At 42.0% G+C, this 17104-nt stretch overlaps 1 protein-coding gene across 1 annotated transcript in view; it reads right to left on the reverse strand.

Annotated features, from left to right (window-relative positions):
• Nucleotides 1-10715: 10715 nt before the first annotated feature.
• The window catches only part of slc8a1b (solute carrier family 8 member 1b), a 213843-nt gene continuing 207454 nt past the window's right edge, over nucleotides 10716-17104 (reverse strand). Inside the window, exon 11 of the mRNA XM_055227211.1 lies at nucleotides 10716-16072. Within this exon, the coding sequence (XP_055083186.1) occupies nucleotides 15800-16072 (273 nt within the window). The 3' untranslated portion in view covers nucleotides 10716-15799. The remainder of the gene's footprint in view (nucleotides 16073-17104) is intronic.

Raw genomic sequence — 17104 nt, forward strand, 5'->3', positions numbered from 1 at the left:
CATGGAGAATGTTCTAAAGTATGGTTTTAGCTTTTCTGTTTTCTTCATGCAGCTGAATTTCTACCTCCAGAAAAATCACACACTGTCACTTTAAGATGAATTAAAAATCACAAAATGTAAATTCTTCTGGTTATTTTTTATTTAACAATACTCCAGTGTTTTTCCAGTAAACGGATGTGTTTCTGTCTGTTTAATATTCAAGGTAAAAGTAAAAAAATCTGAATCAGTGGTCAGAATAATCGAAGTGGATTTCAGTGTTTGTCACACTCCTGCAGCGTGTGTGTGTGTGTGTATGTGTGTGTGTTTGCGTGTGTGTATGTGCACGTGTGTTGTGTGTGTGTGTCAGACCTCTGATGACTCAGTTCACAGTTCCACTTCTGCTCTCACTCTGAGTAAAGGAGTGATACGAGTGATCAGGCTGCAATCGTCTCACTCCTTTACTCACTCTGCAGTCTGATCACTCGTCTCACTCCTTTACTCTCTCTGCAGTCTGATCACTCGTCTCACTCCTTTACTCTCTCTGCAGCCTGATCACTCGTCTCACTCCTTTACTCTCTCTGCAGTCTGATCACTCGTCTCACTCCTTTACTCTCTGCAGCCTGATCACTTGTCTCACTCCTTTACTCACTCGGCAGCCTGATCACTCGTCTCACTCCTTTACTCGCTCTGCAGCCTGATCACTCGTCTCGCTCTGCAGCCTGATCACTCGTCTCACTCCTTTGCTCACTCGTCTCACTCCTTTGCTCACTCGTCTCACTCCTTTGCTCACTCGTCTCACTCCTTTGCTCACTCGTCTCACTCCTTTGCTCACTCGTCTCACTCCTTTGCTCACTCGTCTCACTCCTTTGCTCACTCGTCTCACTCCTTTGCTCACTCGTCTCACTCCTTTGCTCACTCGTCTCACTCCTTTGCTCACTCGTCTCACTCCTTTCCTCTTTGTCTCCCTCTGGATTATCCTGATTTGTCCCGTTGTGACTCTAATGACAATAACATAGACTCGCCTTTGTGTCATTTCATAAAGTGAAATAGAATTGTCGCTTTTGATTGAAATGACATTGATTTGGCCGGAGTCACCAGCTTCATTAAAGCTTCATTAAAGCTTCATTAAAGCTTCATCACTGGTGTTTCCACCACATGGGAAACATCAGAGGAAGCTTTTGAAACAAGTTTATAATTGTTACATTTTTATACAGCACTTTTTCACGTTCAAGGCTCTCAGTGTTTTATATCAAGAAACAACTCACATCATCATAGAGTCACATTTATACACACATTCACACATATATTCAAACACACACATATACATACACACATTCACACATATATTCAAACACACACATATACATAGACACATTCACACATATATTCAAACACACACATATATATACACACATTCACACATATATTCAAACACACACATATACATACACACATTCACACATATATTCAAACACACACATATACATAGACACATTCACACATATATTCAAACACACACATATACATACACACATTCACACATATATTCAAACACACACATATACATACACACATTCACACATGTATTCAAACACACACACACATTCACACATATATTCAAACACACACATACATACACACATATATTCAAACACACATATATTCATTCACACACACGTGTATAAGGACTATAATGAAGTTTAAATGTAATACAATAAATCAACAAAGGCTCAAAATCATACAAATAATAACAAAAAGCAGGGCCAAACTGGGGTCAACTTAACCAGAACAGAACCAAAAACCAGCCCAACCAGACAAAAGAACAGACGCGGTTAAATACAAGAGGACTGACACAAAATGGACACAAGAGGGAGCTATTACACTAAAAGATACATGAAAACTACTAACATGGACACACCAACAATAAGGCAAATCATTCAACTACACAGGAAATAATAACAGTGATCCATAAAATAACTACGTAAACTAAGGGAATAGTGTGCCCCTCTTAGACTTGACCCAGGCAGCGTTCGGCTCCAGTAAAATGAAGCAAATCGAGGCTAGCAGTTATAGTATTAATGCTCATATCTTGATTTACGCACAAAATAGCGAAATAGAAACACCAGGATCGTGTAGAGCGGGTTAATACGAACATTTAAGATCAAAATGACGAGTCTGACAGCAGCAGGTACAGAGAGAGGAGCCACAGTTTTTCAATAGAAAGTGAATTGGAGCCAGAGTCGATGGAAGCGGAAGCGCGTACATGTTCACTTCCTGTTTGTAAGGCGTCGCTAGCATGTTAGCCATGTCCACTTATATGAACAGGTTATGATTTAGACAGACGTGTGCACCCAAAGTTTAAAAGTAAATGTCTAAATAAAAGGATTAAATTAAATGTGTGTGCATTTTAATGAATAAATGTATCTGTAAATATAGTCTAGTGTTATTTAAACCAAAGCACATTGTCAATTCTCCCTTATTTTTCTTTTTTTTTTGTCACTTTTTTGTCATTTCTCCCTTACATTTCACTATTCTAGCACTTCATTTCACTTGATGTTGAAACAGATATTTGAATGTTTCAGGAGGATATTCATCATCAGGCTGCTGTTTCTTTGCTGAAACTGTTCCACATCTCTGCGTCTCGATTGGCGCGTGGAGCCGTACATGCGCCGCGCGGTTGGTTGTTGTAGAGCGTGTCTCCAAGGAAACAAGACAAAATTGCCACGGTAACTCGACATCATCTCGACGCCTACAGCCTCTCGTTAGCAGAGCTGTGACAGAGTAACACCGAGGGACTGCGCATGTGACTGTGGCCTACCGCACGAGCCGCGGGAGTGGGAGTGGGAGAGAGGGGGCGCTTTTAAGTACGCGAGGAAAAGGGAAGCGGACGAGGGAGAGGTCAAAGGTCAGATTAGACAGAAAAGTGAACATGAACTGAGTGAATAAAGTAAAAAAAACAGGCCATAGTAACAACTTCTTTTGAGTTAAATATCTGGAAAAAAAATATAAACATTACAATTTATTCCAACAATATTAAAGCCACACTACGTAACTTTTCCCATGAAGGGTCTGCCACTTGCTGGTCTCCATGGAGATCTTGTTTTTGGCCCGAAATGTCCCACAGTTTGGCGTTTAAGATGAGACAAAAGGTGTGCAAAAAGAGTGTTATTTTAGCACAAATACTGAAATAAATGCTAGATGGAGGCTTTTAATGCTCTACCGTGGAACATTTCAGGTGAAGTGAAAACCTCTTCGTAGAGACAAGTAGGTGGTGAACGCTCCATCAGAAAATTCAGGAATAATAATGCCCCTGTAATATAACTAGTGCATTACATAAGCTTAAACTTAAAGCTAACAATACGAAAAGAAGTTTAAAATGTTTATTAATTAATTTAAATGTTTGCAGTCATGTGATGTTACGTATTGAGGCTCCCTTCATTTATGGGAGGAGTTAAAAATTATGATGTCCGAAGCCTCGACCGCCCGGCTGTACCATGTTCAGGAAGTGGTTTGGATTTTGCAGCGAGTTTTGACAGAGATATAAACCCCTCAGGATCCAGTCAAAATGTGGAGGTTTGATGGAGAGACAGGGTTTGGAGACACGGTTTGGAGACACGGTTTGGAGACACGGTTTGGAGACGGGTTTTGGAGACGGGTTTTGGAGACGGGGTTTGGAGACGCGGTTTGGAGACGCGGTTTGGAGACGCGGTTTGGAGACACGGCTTGGAGACACGGCTTGGAGACACGGCTTGGAGACAGGGCTTGGAGACAGGGCTTGGAGACAGGGCTTGGAGACAGGGCTTGGAGACAGGGCTTGGAGACAGGGCTTGGAGACAGGGCTTGGAGACAGGGCTTGGAGACACGGTTTGGAGACACGGTTTGGAGACACGGTTTGGAGACACGGTTTGGAGACACGGTTTGGAGACACGGTTTGGAGACGGGTTTTGGAGACGGGGTTTGGAGACGCGGTTTGGAGATGCGGCTTGGAGACACGGCTTGGAGACAGGGCTTGGAGACAGGGCTTGGAGACACGGTTTGGAGACACGGTTTGGAGACAGAGATAGAGTTAGAGAGATTTTGGAGAGATTTTGGATAGAGTTGGAGATGGTTGGGAGACGGTTGGGAGACGGTTGGGAGACGGTTGGGAGACGGTTGGGAGACGGTTTGGAGACGGTTGGGAGACGGTTTGGAGACGGTTTGGAGACGGTTTGGAGACAGTTAGGAGACGGTTTGGAGACAGAGATAGAGTTAGAGATACTTTGGAGAGAATTTGGAGAGAATTTGGGTAGAGTTGGAGACAGTTTGGAGACAGTTTGGGGACAGTTCGGGGACAGTTCGGGGACAGTTTGGATAGAGTTAGAGATAATTTGGAGAGATTTTGCAGAGCGAGTCTTCAATACTGGAAAAGACAAAAATATATCTATCCCTGTTTCTATAAGTTTATGCCTCATCTGTGCCGTGTGAGCGAGTGTTTCCAAAGCAGGAGAAACATTGACACAAAAAAAAGAAATCGCCTAAGACCTGTCCCCTAAACTATAATCACCGGCCTCACCTGAACGTTACAAAAGCACAATCATTGTCCAAACCCCAACCCTCCTCACCTCACTGTAAATGATCATTTCCATTTTCATCATTTCCAAATAATAATTTTCAGTTTTATTCACCGACTTTCTGCAAAATGCCACACACTTCAAATTCAAACGAACCAACTGGAGGCTTCATCTGCCCATCACTAAAAAGTATAAGTGCTAAAAAGTATAAGTGCATCTGTAAAAAGATTTCGATTGAATTGTTTGAATTTCTGCTTACCTGTGTTGTTGGCCATCTTAGGTGTTCCGGCCAAATGATTCCCCAGGGAGCCGGAGCACCTTAAGAAGGTTCCGGGAGCTGAGGAGGAGGAGTGTCCATATATTTTAGCTTTTGTGTCTACTGTATTTTTGCTCTGAAGTATAAGTCGCACCAGCCAAAAAACGCATAATAATGAAGAAAAAAACACATATAAGTCGCATTTTTGGGGTAAATTTATTTTTAAAACCCGAGACCAAGAGGCAAATTATAATAAAAACAATAAAATATGGAACAACACATATAATTTCACATATAAATCAAACCCCCGGACAAACTATGAAAAAAGTGCGATTTATAGTCCGGAAAATATGATCGTTTGTTTTCTACAGTGGTAAATTAATATAGAGCTCTATTTTTTCTAACAGGTTTGATTGAATAAAGATTAAAACTGTCAAACCTCAGTCAATTTGCTGTTATTTTTGTAAATATTCATCGTTGTGGGTCATAAATACACTTGGGTTTGGTTGTTATCCAGGCGATTACAACCCCCTTAAACCGCGTGGTATATTTTCATACTTTTACTCTATTTACAGAGCTGTGTCCCGTTTAGCCTTTTACCACACGAGCGTCGCACAAAACGCACAGCGAGCCGTAAACGCGCAGAGGGAGCGAGATGGGGTTGAGGGTTCAGGCGCTGGTATTTGCCTGACATTTCATTTCTGTGGGTCTAATGCATGTGAAACACCTACTTCAACAAAAAAAAAAAAAACGCACACATGTTTCAGACCCACGCACAAAACACTTACCGCGCACGAGTCGACTCTTATGTGCACTCTTACATCGCACGCACGTTTGGTCTGTAATGGGGTTTACCTGGGCCTTTACCTCAGAGGGAGACGGGGACATTTATGTGGAAAAAGAGGCTGTGGTTTGTTGTGTTAAGGGTGAGGGTCACGCAACGTCGCCCCCTGCCTTTTATTGGTGGTAATAACGATGATATGTGCAGTAGTCTGAGTATAACGCACTGCACTGCATCATGACACACAGGTTTTATTATCTTAACTCACCAGGAACGCTCAGGAACAGATTATTTGGGCGGGTGTCCCTGTTCCGAGTGGAGGAGTGAGGCGTGTGTGGAGCAGGAGATTATAAGGAGCGCTGTTGTGGTGAAGGAGGCGCTGAGCTGAGAGGCGGAGAAGTGGCTCGAGTAGCAATTTTAGATGTTCTCTGTAACTCCCACAGGGCAGAGCCAGGACAGACGGCAGGGACGGGGGCAGGGACGGGGGCTCTGTGTGGCCCAGGGAAGCCCTGGAATCTCCCCGGAGGAGGTGGAGGAGGTGGAGGAGGTGGAGGAAGAGTGGAGGAGTCTGCTCCAGCTCCTGTGGCTCAGAGAGGAGACGATAAAGTGTAAACCAGGACTAAACTGGGACTGAACCGGGACTGAACCGGGACTGAACCGGGCCTAAACCGGGACTGAACCGGGTCTAAACCGGGACTGAACCGGGTCTAAACCGGGACTGAACCGGGACTAAACCGGGACTAAACCGGGACTGAACCGGGACTGAACCGGGACTAAAAAGGAACTAAACCGGGACTAAACCGAGACTGAACCGGGACTAAACCGGGACTAAACCGGGACTGAACCGGGACTGAACCGGGACTAAAAAGGAACTAAACCGGGACTAAACCGAGACTGAACCGGGACTAAACCGGGACTAAACCTGGACTAAACCGGGACTAGACCGGGTCTAAACCGGGTCTAAACCGGGACTAAACCGAGACTGAACCGGGACTAAACAGGAACTAAACTGGGACTAAACTGGGTCTAAACCGGGACTGAACCGGGACTAAACCGGGACTAAACCGAGACTGAACCGGGACTAAACCGGCACTAAACCGGGACTAAACCGGGACTAAACCGGGTCTAAACCGGGTCTAAACCAGGACTGAACCGGGTCTAAACCGGGACTGAACCGGGACTGAACCGGGACTGAACCAGGCCTAAACCAGGTCTAAACCTGAACTACACCGGGACTGAACCGGGACTAAACCGTGACTGAACCAGGGCTGAACCAAAACTAAACCAGGACTAAACCAAAACTAAACCAGGACTAAACCAGGACTAAACCAGGACTAAACCAGGATTGAACCAGGACTAAACCAGGACTAAACCAGGACTAAACCAGGACTAAACCAGGACTAAACCAGAACTAAACCTGGTGAATCAGTGTTTCAGTTTTGTTCAGTTAAAACCTGGATCATTCTTCCTGAAGATGTGACTCAGGCCTCGACTTTGACGATGTTTAAATCCAGACTCAAACGGTTCTGTTTATCTGTGCATGTGACTGAAAGGGGTTTATTCTGCACTTTTCTCTTTTAATGTTCATTTTATGATTATTTATGTTGTGATTTCAATGTCTTTCTTATTCTGTAAACACTTGTGTAGCATTTGTGCTGTACAAATACACAAATACACAAATACACAAATACACACGCCTTCCCTTGTCTGTCAGGAGATGGATGAATGTTCCGTTCATTTCTCGTTTAGTGATTGTATTATTATAGTTAATGTCGTGGGAAAACAATATTATTTTGACCTTGTTTACTATTAATGGAACCCGACATAAACGATGTGAAGGTCTTGATGAGGAAAGTGCTGCTTGTGTCATATTTAATCTCTGCAGAATGAGGAGACGGCTCTGTGTTATAGACAGAGACACTAACGCACATAAATATTTGAGTTTTTTTTCACAGTTTTATCTTGGACAGAATCAACCTGAGACAGAAACAACTTGGAAAAATATCCATCTTGATCCTTTGGTGTTAGGACGAGCTCAGACTCAGAGTTTTTTTGTGTTGGACGATTATTTACCCCATGGCCAGACTTTACTTTTCAGAAAAACAAACAAAAACTACCAAAGATGATCTGCAAATATAGTCGTGTCAATATTTGCACGCACATGTTTCACGGAACCGAAAAAAGGCTCTCGTCAAAGTCGCAAAATGGCAGTTTTCCCTTCGATACGGACGTGAATAGTTCCGTTTGACGCCTTGTGCATTCGCGGTCATTATTATTGGCTCCACACCTCTGCACCTCTGCCCCTCAGCTCACCCAACGCACATGACCATCAAGAGTCCGGCTCCAAATGAGATGTGACAGTGTAATGGCGTTTCGGCGGCACTTAATATCCAGGCCCCGTGTAAACAAACACCTGGCGTACCATCCAGCGCCGTTCTGCTGACTCACTCGGGCTCCACGCACGGGCACATCTCATTATAAAACATGAAAAACAGCATTCCCAGAGCACAAATAAGATTACCATTGTTATAGAGCATATCCGTCATTCAAGCGGCACTGGCGGAGAGCGGGGACCATCCATCACCGCGGCACAGCAACGCAAACAACGTGGCGTTCCGGGATCGTGTGGTCTGGAAAGGTTTAATCAAAATGTCACTGGAAACCTCAAAAATATGTGATAGTTTAACTGTTTTGCGAATGTTGACGACTGTGTAAAAGGCAAAATGTGTGGAGCTCATGTGCTGCTTTTAAGGGTAAATGTGTGAGTGATGATACAAACGGAACTGTGAAAAACACAAACACCACGGTTCAAACTGGGATCAAAAAACTCCTTCTGATCTTACCAGGGTACAGCCTATCTAGAACCAGGTGTAGTCCGGTTTTAGACCTGGTTTAGACCTGGTTTAGTCCTGGTTTAGTCCTGGTTTAGACCTGGTTTAGACCTGGAATAATCCTGTTTTAGACCTGGTTTAGTCCTGGTTTAGACCTGGTTTAGACCTGGTTTAGACCTGTTTTAAACCCGGTTTAGACCTGGTTTAGACCTGGTTTAGACCTGGAATAATCCTGTTTTAGACCTGGTTTAGAAAAGAAAAGAAAAGAAAAAGAAAGAAAAAATCATATAAAAAATTCATATGAAGCTTTGGTTAAAAAAAATAATAATAATTTGAAATTATCGAAACCAGTGTGAATAAAGCAAAACCCTCCAAGGGCAGATTCATTTAAAGTTAAGATAACTCTGCATAATGTGTTTTTTAATGTGAGATTCTCTGAACAGAAACACAACGACACAACGACTATTAAAAAAACAACAGTGACAAGACCAGACCTTTATTATTCTGTCATAATCATAAGTAGAGCAGCACTTCAACCTTCCAAAGACGTCAACTGCTCAAACAAATGTCATTTCTATTGTCCAGACGAGTCCACACGCACAACACAAGACTCACAACATGAGACGCACAACACGAGATGCACAACACAAGACGAGTGTTTGCTGCAGTGGGACAGTGTGTGTGAAAGAACAACAATATGCCGCTGGTTGTAATTACATGCATTTAATCAATCACTCTCTGAATTTGAATAATTATACGTCTTGTCATTAGGAATATGACACACAAACACACACACAAACACACACACCACAATACTACGAAGTCTACAAGGTTTTTACCAATGGAAATTTTATATATATATATATATATATATTTTTTTTTTTTTTTTTTCTTTTTTTTTTTCTTTAACCCTTAAACGAAAGAAACGTAAAATAGGCCAATGACAGGAATCTTGTCTAACCTCTGAGTTCTTCTCCCAAACTGCAAACACTCTGTTTCACCTTGTGATGTCATCATGTGGTAATACAGGAAGTGCTCCACTGTGTTTTTAAACTCCACACACCTTCACTAGAATCATCTGGAATCATTTAAGTCATGTCCTAATGCTGTTACCGCCTCAAAAACAGACCTGGAGTTGTGTTTTATTTCATTCACACATGTTTGAGTAACTCTTTATTATTAGTCTGTTTATATCTACAAAGCTCAAAACGCTCAGTTCCACCTTGTGATGTCATGAAGTGGGAATTTTCAAGTGAACAGCTCCTTTTACCTTTAGTTCAGTAGAGTTAGGAAAGGGCTGAAATGATCCAAATGATTCTAGTGAAGGTGTGTGGCGTTTAAAAACACAGTGGAGCACTTCCTGTATCACCACTTGATGACATCACAAGGTGGAACAGAGTGTTTTGAGTTTGAGAGAAGAACTCAGCCTAAATATTCAGGTTTGTGTGTTAAACATGTGAATGAAACAAAACACAACTCCAGGTCTGTTTGTGAAAATAGGATGGAGGGAGAGAGGAAAGAGACGAGAGAGAGGGAGGGAGAAGGGGGGAGAGAGAGGGAGAGAGAGATGAGAGGGAGGGAGAGACAGAGAGAGATGAGAGGGAGGGAGAAGGAGGGAGAGAAAGAGAGAGAGACGAGAGGGAGGGAGAGAAAGAGAGAGAGACGAGAGGGAGGGAGAGAAAGAGAGAGAGACGAGAGGGAGGGAGAGAGAGAGAGAGACGAGAGGGAGAGAAAGAGAGAGATGAGAGGGAGGGAGAAGGACGGAGAGAGAGAGACGACAGATGAGAGGGAGGGAGAGACAGAGAGAGATGAGAGGGAGGGAGAAGGATGGAGAGAGAGATGCGAGAGGGAGAAGGAGGGAGAGACAAAAGGGAGGGAGAAAGAGAGAGAGATGAGCGGGAGGGAGCGAGAAGGAGGGAGAGACAAGAGGGAGGGAGAAGGAGGGAGGGAGAAAGAGGGAGAGACGAGAGGGAGGTGGGAGAGAGAGCCGAGAGGGAGGGAGAGAGACGAGAGGGGGGGAGAGACAGAGAGAGATGAGAGGGAGGGAGAAGGACGGAGAGAGAGAGACGAGAGGGAGAAGGAGGGAGAGACAAGAGGGAGGGAGAGAGGAACAAAGAGAGAGAGACGAGAGGGAGGGAGGAAGGGAGAGAGATGAAAATGAGAGAGAGATGAGAGGGAGGGAGAAGGAGAGAGACAGAGCAGGCAGATCAGAAAACAGCATAATAAGCCCATATGTATAATAACACACACACACACACACCCCCGCGCACACACACACACACACACACACACACCACAGAAAAAACACAGAGTCCGTCTGAAACAGGGTATCCCAAACTTTATTTTCTTTTATCAGAATGTACCATGAAGAGCAGTCACAGTTAGTGGCATTAACAAATCATAACACAGGCACGCTAAAGTGAGAACAAAAACAACTCTTCAACATCATCTTGTCACGGAGTCAAACTGAAAAAGTCTCACGCGCTCCAGATGGCAGACCACAGAGAGGAAGAGAGGTGGAGAGAGAGAGAGAGAGAGAAAGAGAAAGGCTTGAAATGCTATTAAACGACTGAAACACACACGGAGAGAACAACCAGAGAGTCTAATTAGCAAAGATGTGCTAACGACAATACTGATGCAGCCAGGTCCACTTAAAGGGAGGGTTTAGTCTGGGCGGAGGTGTTGGCAAAGCATCGTTTGAAAGTTTACACGACTGATTTGAAGAAGCAGACGAGCGTTACGACGACTTTAACGGGATAAAACCGCAACTACGGGCCTTTGGTGGAGCCTATGTCGCACTGTGGCGTAGTTAAATATGTACAAATGTGTTTATTCTGTAGCAAAATGGTTCAAATCCTTTATTTCTCCTTAGCTTTTCTCATGATGTTTCCATTTCTATCTATGATTTATACTGTTTTCCTGTTTTAAATGCGTGTACTGAGGTCAGAGCTGCACAATCCCACGCTTTTTTAAAAACATAAGTCTAACATAACATCTCTCTGTTTGTTATAAGTCAAAACTGTCAGATTTTGAGATTAATTTATTATAATTTATTCATCTGCTGTGCAACAATGACCAAAATGAGCTCGGTCAAATGCAGAGATTCAGAGCTTCCTCTTTATAAACGCACAGTGGTGGATGAAGTACTCAGTGTTAATACTTAAGTAAAAGTACAGATACATAGGTAAAAAGTTACTCAAGTAAAGTTAAAGTATCACATGGAAAATCTACTTAAGTAAAATTATTTAAGTATCTGTTTAAAAATGCACTTTAAGAGTAAAATGTTAAGTGTAAATGTAGTGATACGGATAAAAAATGATGCATATTTTGGTCAAAACACAAACATTTTTTCATTTTTCTTATGAATTTTGCTAGAACTTGAAAACTTTAGTCAGGATGTTTCCACGAACATGATCAAAATAACCACTCAAATCATAAAAAAGTACTTTTTACTTTTCAGTCCTCTTCAAAAATGTAGTGAAGTAAAAGTAAAAAGTATCCACTGTAACATGTACTTAAGTAAAAGTACAGATACACAGGTAAAAAGTTACTCAAGTAAAGTTAAAGTATCACATGGAAAATCTACCTAAGTAAAATCATTTAAGTATCTGTTTGAAAATGCACTTTAAGAGTAAAATGTTAAGTGTAAATGTAGTGATACGGATAAAAAAATGATGCATATTTTGGTCAAAACACAAACATTTTTTCATTTTTCTTATGACTTTTGCTAGAACTTGAAAACTTTAGTCAGGATATTACACGAACAAGGTAAAAATACTTCCTCAAATCTTATGAAAACTACTTTTTACTTTCTAGTCCTGTTCAGAAATGTAGTGAAGTCGAAAGTACAGACACTGCTCTCAAATATAGTGAAGTAAAAGTAAAACGTATCCACTGTAACATGTACTTAAGTAAAGTACAGATACCTAGTGCAGTACTTTACGACTTGTACTTCGTTACGTCCCACCACTGTAAACACTTAACGTTCGTTTGCTTCTTCAAATCAGACCGTGCGCATTTCCGTATTCAACAAAACCTCTGTTATTAATCTCAAATATCCCTTTAAGTCGGCAACAAAACTTTGGTTATGGGAAAAGTCTTGATGACGAGGAAAAACAGAAAGGCCCGGATACAGAAACAAGCTTTTAAGCCAAACTACAACTTCTCCAAAAAGGCAATATATGTCATTCTTGAGTGTAGTGAGCGCTTTGAACTCATCGGAAATAAATATGTAGTTAATTCTCTAGGGTTAGACGGCCACACAGCCCATCTCACTTATAACACTGTACATTATATACACAATATGGTTTTATTACTATTCTTTCATGACAAAATAACCTTTAGATATACATACGATCTTCTTCTTTCCGTCAGAGAATACAGCCGCAGTATTAGAAGTAGCAAGCAGTGTCTTTTTTTGTACAAACATCCCATGCAAATCCCGTATACTTTTTATATAAGATACATAGCTCCTTAAGGATCTCATCTCTCAATCAATAACAGCAGATATTGCCTTTTTTTTTTTTTTTAAACCAAAAATAATTAATGTGCAAGTTACTTCAAAACTTCTCTTTAAATTAAATCTACTACTTACATAAAAATGAAACTCAAAACAGAAAAAAAAATCTCAAGTCTGTACAACATTCGAACCATTTTTTTGTCAACAACCAGGGGAATGGGGGGATACAGTTCTCTATTACTATATACAGACGTGTTAGCATTCATGCACAGTGTCAACAAGTAGCACATTGACATTCCCAAAATATGGAAAAACATGACAAAGGGATTGTGGGGAGGGAGGGAGGAAGGAGGAAGGAGGAAGGAGGAAGGAGGAAGGAGGAAGTAGGGAGGAAGTTACAGGCAAAACAAAACTGCCGGGTTTGTTACTTTGGCAGCAAGGTAGAAATTTCAAGACACACGTTGGGTAAAGAGGAGACACCATAACAATACACGTGCTGGGTAGGAGGAGTCTGCTCGAGTCTGACCCAGGAATCAACATATGGCTGTATCTTCACGTATTTTTTGAATCCTCCATTTTGAAATTTTTCCTTCATTTGCGTGAGTCTGTTTATTGACATTGGCAAAACGTCGGCCCGAAACGTGTCACCGAAAGAATCTCCGTCCCGTTTTATCGTTATCGTTAAAGTCCCGTTTTGTTTTGGCGGTGCGTTCGCTGACCCCCGGGGAGGAGGAGCTCGAACGCGTCGTAACTGACAACAAAGTGTTCTTTTTACATGGTTGTTTTGTGTACATTTGAGTAAAAAAAAACAACTTGAAACATCCAAAGCAGTATGACCAGTGCGGGACATCGGCGTCAGTTTGACCCCCCCCCCAAAAAAATCTATTATACAACACCTTCTTTATTTTGACGCGTTTACAGACGACGCTTGAGATTCCGAACCAGGATGTGTGTATTAAACAGCTCATTTGGTTTGTCCTGGTTGGTCTAGTCTTACTGCTTTTACATATGGGACAAAATATTGACCTAACACCTTTAAAATTAAACTCTTAGCCTTAAGGTAATGCACACATTTAGAACAGGAAATTATCATTCCTCAAAATGTCAACTTATTATTTCGACAGCAGGCACAAATTAAAGTCTACCAATATATTTTTACTCCCATTACAACCATTTGAGCACAAGCTTTTAACAGTGTATAAACCATAGCTCCATGCCAGTGAAGAGACATACAAATAGAATAGAAAAGTCTGGATTTTAGAGTTTTATTATGAATGTTTTGTGAAGAAATTTGAGATTTTAAGAAAGCTTTGAAAGTGGGACTGCAAAGCTGATAAAAAGTTTCCCTTTGGCAAAACAGGGGTAAACTGCCACTCAAAGGCCTTTGTCATGTGACGCGCGACGTCACTGATTCAATTCAACAATTTGGTTTGGCAAAATGTGAAGAAATCTTACAAGGGTTTTATCGATGGAAATTATACGCCAATTTTCTTGAATCGAGGGCGAAAGACGATCGAATTAAAAGTATTTGTGATATTTAACATAAAATAGGACGACGGGACTAAGCTGTTTTACAAATGTTTATCTACAGAAGTTTACATCATTTTGAGGCTACACAAGAGTAGCTAGATTGATTTAACAGTCTCACGTGTAAACATCTCAATAATAAACGCTCAAACATTTTAATGACGTATTTAGGAGAATGGATTATTTATTTATGCCAGAATTGATTTGCATTAACAAATATTATTCAACAAAATATTGATTTCTTTGGGTTTAAGCTTTTAAAATCTGATCCAATTTAAAATGTCAAGTTGAGTTTAGTAAGATTTAAGTTTATTTAATACCAATATAATCATTTATATATCATTACAGTGTTTATATAACTGTAATTCTGCAGCTGTTTCTGAAAAAATTATGTCTTTACCAATTGAGCATTTTTAAGACCTGCCATCTGGGTAACATCAGAACATCGTTTTTTTTTTACAAAGCCCTTAAAGAGTTTTGATTGGTCCACAGACCAGCCTGGGGAGTGGCCAAAACATAAATACAGGAAGAAGCTGCTAAATGAAGTTTTAAAGCAGCTGTAATGCAGTATATACAACAACTGAACCTGACGCCAGCACTGTTCTGAAAATCTATTGCAGAAAAGATGGCTATTTATGAGTGAATGAAACAGTTTCTGACGGTAGCTTGACCTGCTCTATGTGAAGCAGGCGGTTTTAAAGGTAAATGCACACAACTCCTTCTCATGATTGACCTTGAATCATTTACACCGACTGAATAAAACAAAGCCTAAGGGCCTGTTCCCGAGTGCACAGCTTAAACCAAAGACATTCAGAGCGAGCTGCTATGCAATTCAGCTCAGAATATTTACATTTCGTTCACTTCATTGAATGCACTTTCCGCTCAAAAGCCTCACTCAGCGCTTTGTACAGAGATGGGCGGGGCTTGTGTCGGAGCCGTCATACAAAAACAGAACAGCATAACTAGATTTATTTCACAGTACTCCACCATCTTCAACCACGACACACTGGAACACGGACACACAGTCGCAACTCAACACGCGCACACGGATTTTCAGCGAACGATATGTCCCGTACTTCAGACTTCAGCAGTATGTGGTGGTCTTCGATGGTTTCACAGTGCAAAGTAGAGTTACTGCACTGGTGGTAGAAGCGTACGACTCGAGTTAATGTCAAAATGATCTGATTGGTTGTTAATTCCTTCGGCAAAGCGTTTTCCGCGCGCTCCGATAATGCTGGTCTTTGAAAATTTCCTCTCTGTCGTATTAAGATTTACACACAATCCAAAACTGGCTATAATTCCACAGCACGTAAGGAGGGACGAGCGATGCAGCCGTCATCAACTTCATATCGACGTATTTATTTTCCGTACCGCCGCCTTAGTCCTCACCTTTGCGTATTGAACTGAACTCCGTGTCTAGAAGCCCTGGATGTGGCAGTAGGCTTCCAGCGAAGAGAACAGGATGTAGAGGAGCCACAAGCTGACAAAGAGCATGCTGGTTAGGACCTTGGCAGTCCGAGGCCCTCCCAGCTCCCCTCCGATCTCTGGCCTCCTCCGGTACATGAGCACGGACACGGAGATGAAGGCAAAGATGGTGAAGAGCGTGACGGAGAAGGCCAGCGTTCCCGGATCCACCTTGAAGTCCCGGCCTTGGCTGTTGTGGTAGATGGCGGCAATGGACCACGCCACCTGGTTCAAGGAAAGAAGGAAGAGTTTAAGAACACATTAACACGCACTTTCATACACCAGCGTGCGCAGACGTTATGGGTGAGGCTGGTCGAGAGTCTTGTCCAAGAATACAACGACATAAAACCTGTGGGTCGATGGATCTGACCAATGATCTTTATGTCAAGAGTGGGATTTCAACTGTGAACCTTCAGATCTATGACAAACGCTCAACCAACTGAGCTACTGTCGCCCCAGTTCTCTTGTAAACATGTTTTTGATTTATTTATAAGCATTTTCTAACCTAAAAATCAACTTTTTTTTAGAACTTTCTACCTGATTATAATGTTATTCCCTCATCAAAAACATGCCTAAATGTCAGGAATTGTTTGTTTTTTGTGCGTTTTCCCCTCTCCCTTCTGTGTTTGCACCTGGAGTTGGGCGGAGACTCCACCACCACCTCCACACACCTGCTTCTTATCAAGCAATCGAGCCTCCACTTGTTAGAACAAAAGGACTCGAGGACCCGACACTCAGGGCCAGATCTTTTTTGTCATTTTCCGTTTTTTCTTCATGTCATGCTCCAGTTTATTTGTTCATATCCACTGCCCTGCACCTCCGTCTTCAATCCAGCTTTCCGTGTCTGGTACAAACACCTCAACCTCTGACCCTGCGACCCACGACCTGCTCCAAGACGACCCCCTACGACTATCTGCTCTGTCCACCTTCATTCACACTCATGTATCTGCAAATAAACTGTTGAACTGTTTGTCTGTATCTTTTGGTCCCTCCTTCAGTCTTTACGACACCTAAAGAAGTTTTAAATGTCATCCACGCATGTTTGAGTAATCTAGTGATCTCTCCCGAACCCTATTTGAACCCGCTTTACGTTTAGCTGTAAGATTTGTCCAATGCTCCGCCCACAACGCTACATCACCCATGCTCCAACGCGACAATTCTCCATAAATATACAAAAACATGATATAAAACATTACGCTACAGCTTCACAAACCCGATGTGATGTGCAGTAGTTTCATTAACACTAATTTTAATGTG

Source organism: Periophthalmus magnuspinnatus, chromosome 15 (genome assembly GCF_009829125.3).
Source record: "Periophthalmus magnuspinnatus isolate fPerMag1 chromosome 15, fPerMag1.2.pri, whole genome shotgun sequence".
NCBI classification, from domain to species: Eukaryota; Metazoa; Chordata; class Actinopteri; order Gobiiformes; family Gobiidae; genus Periophthalmus; species Periophthalmus magnuspinnatus.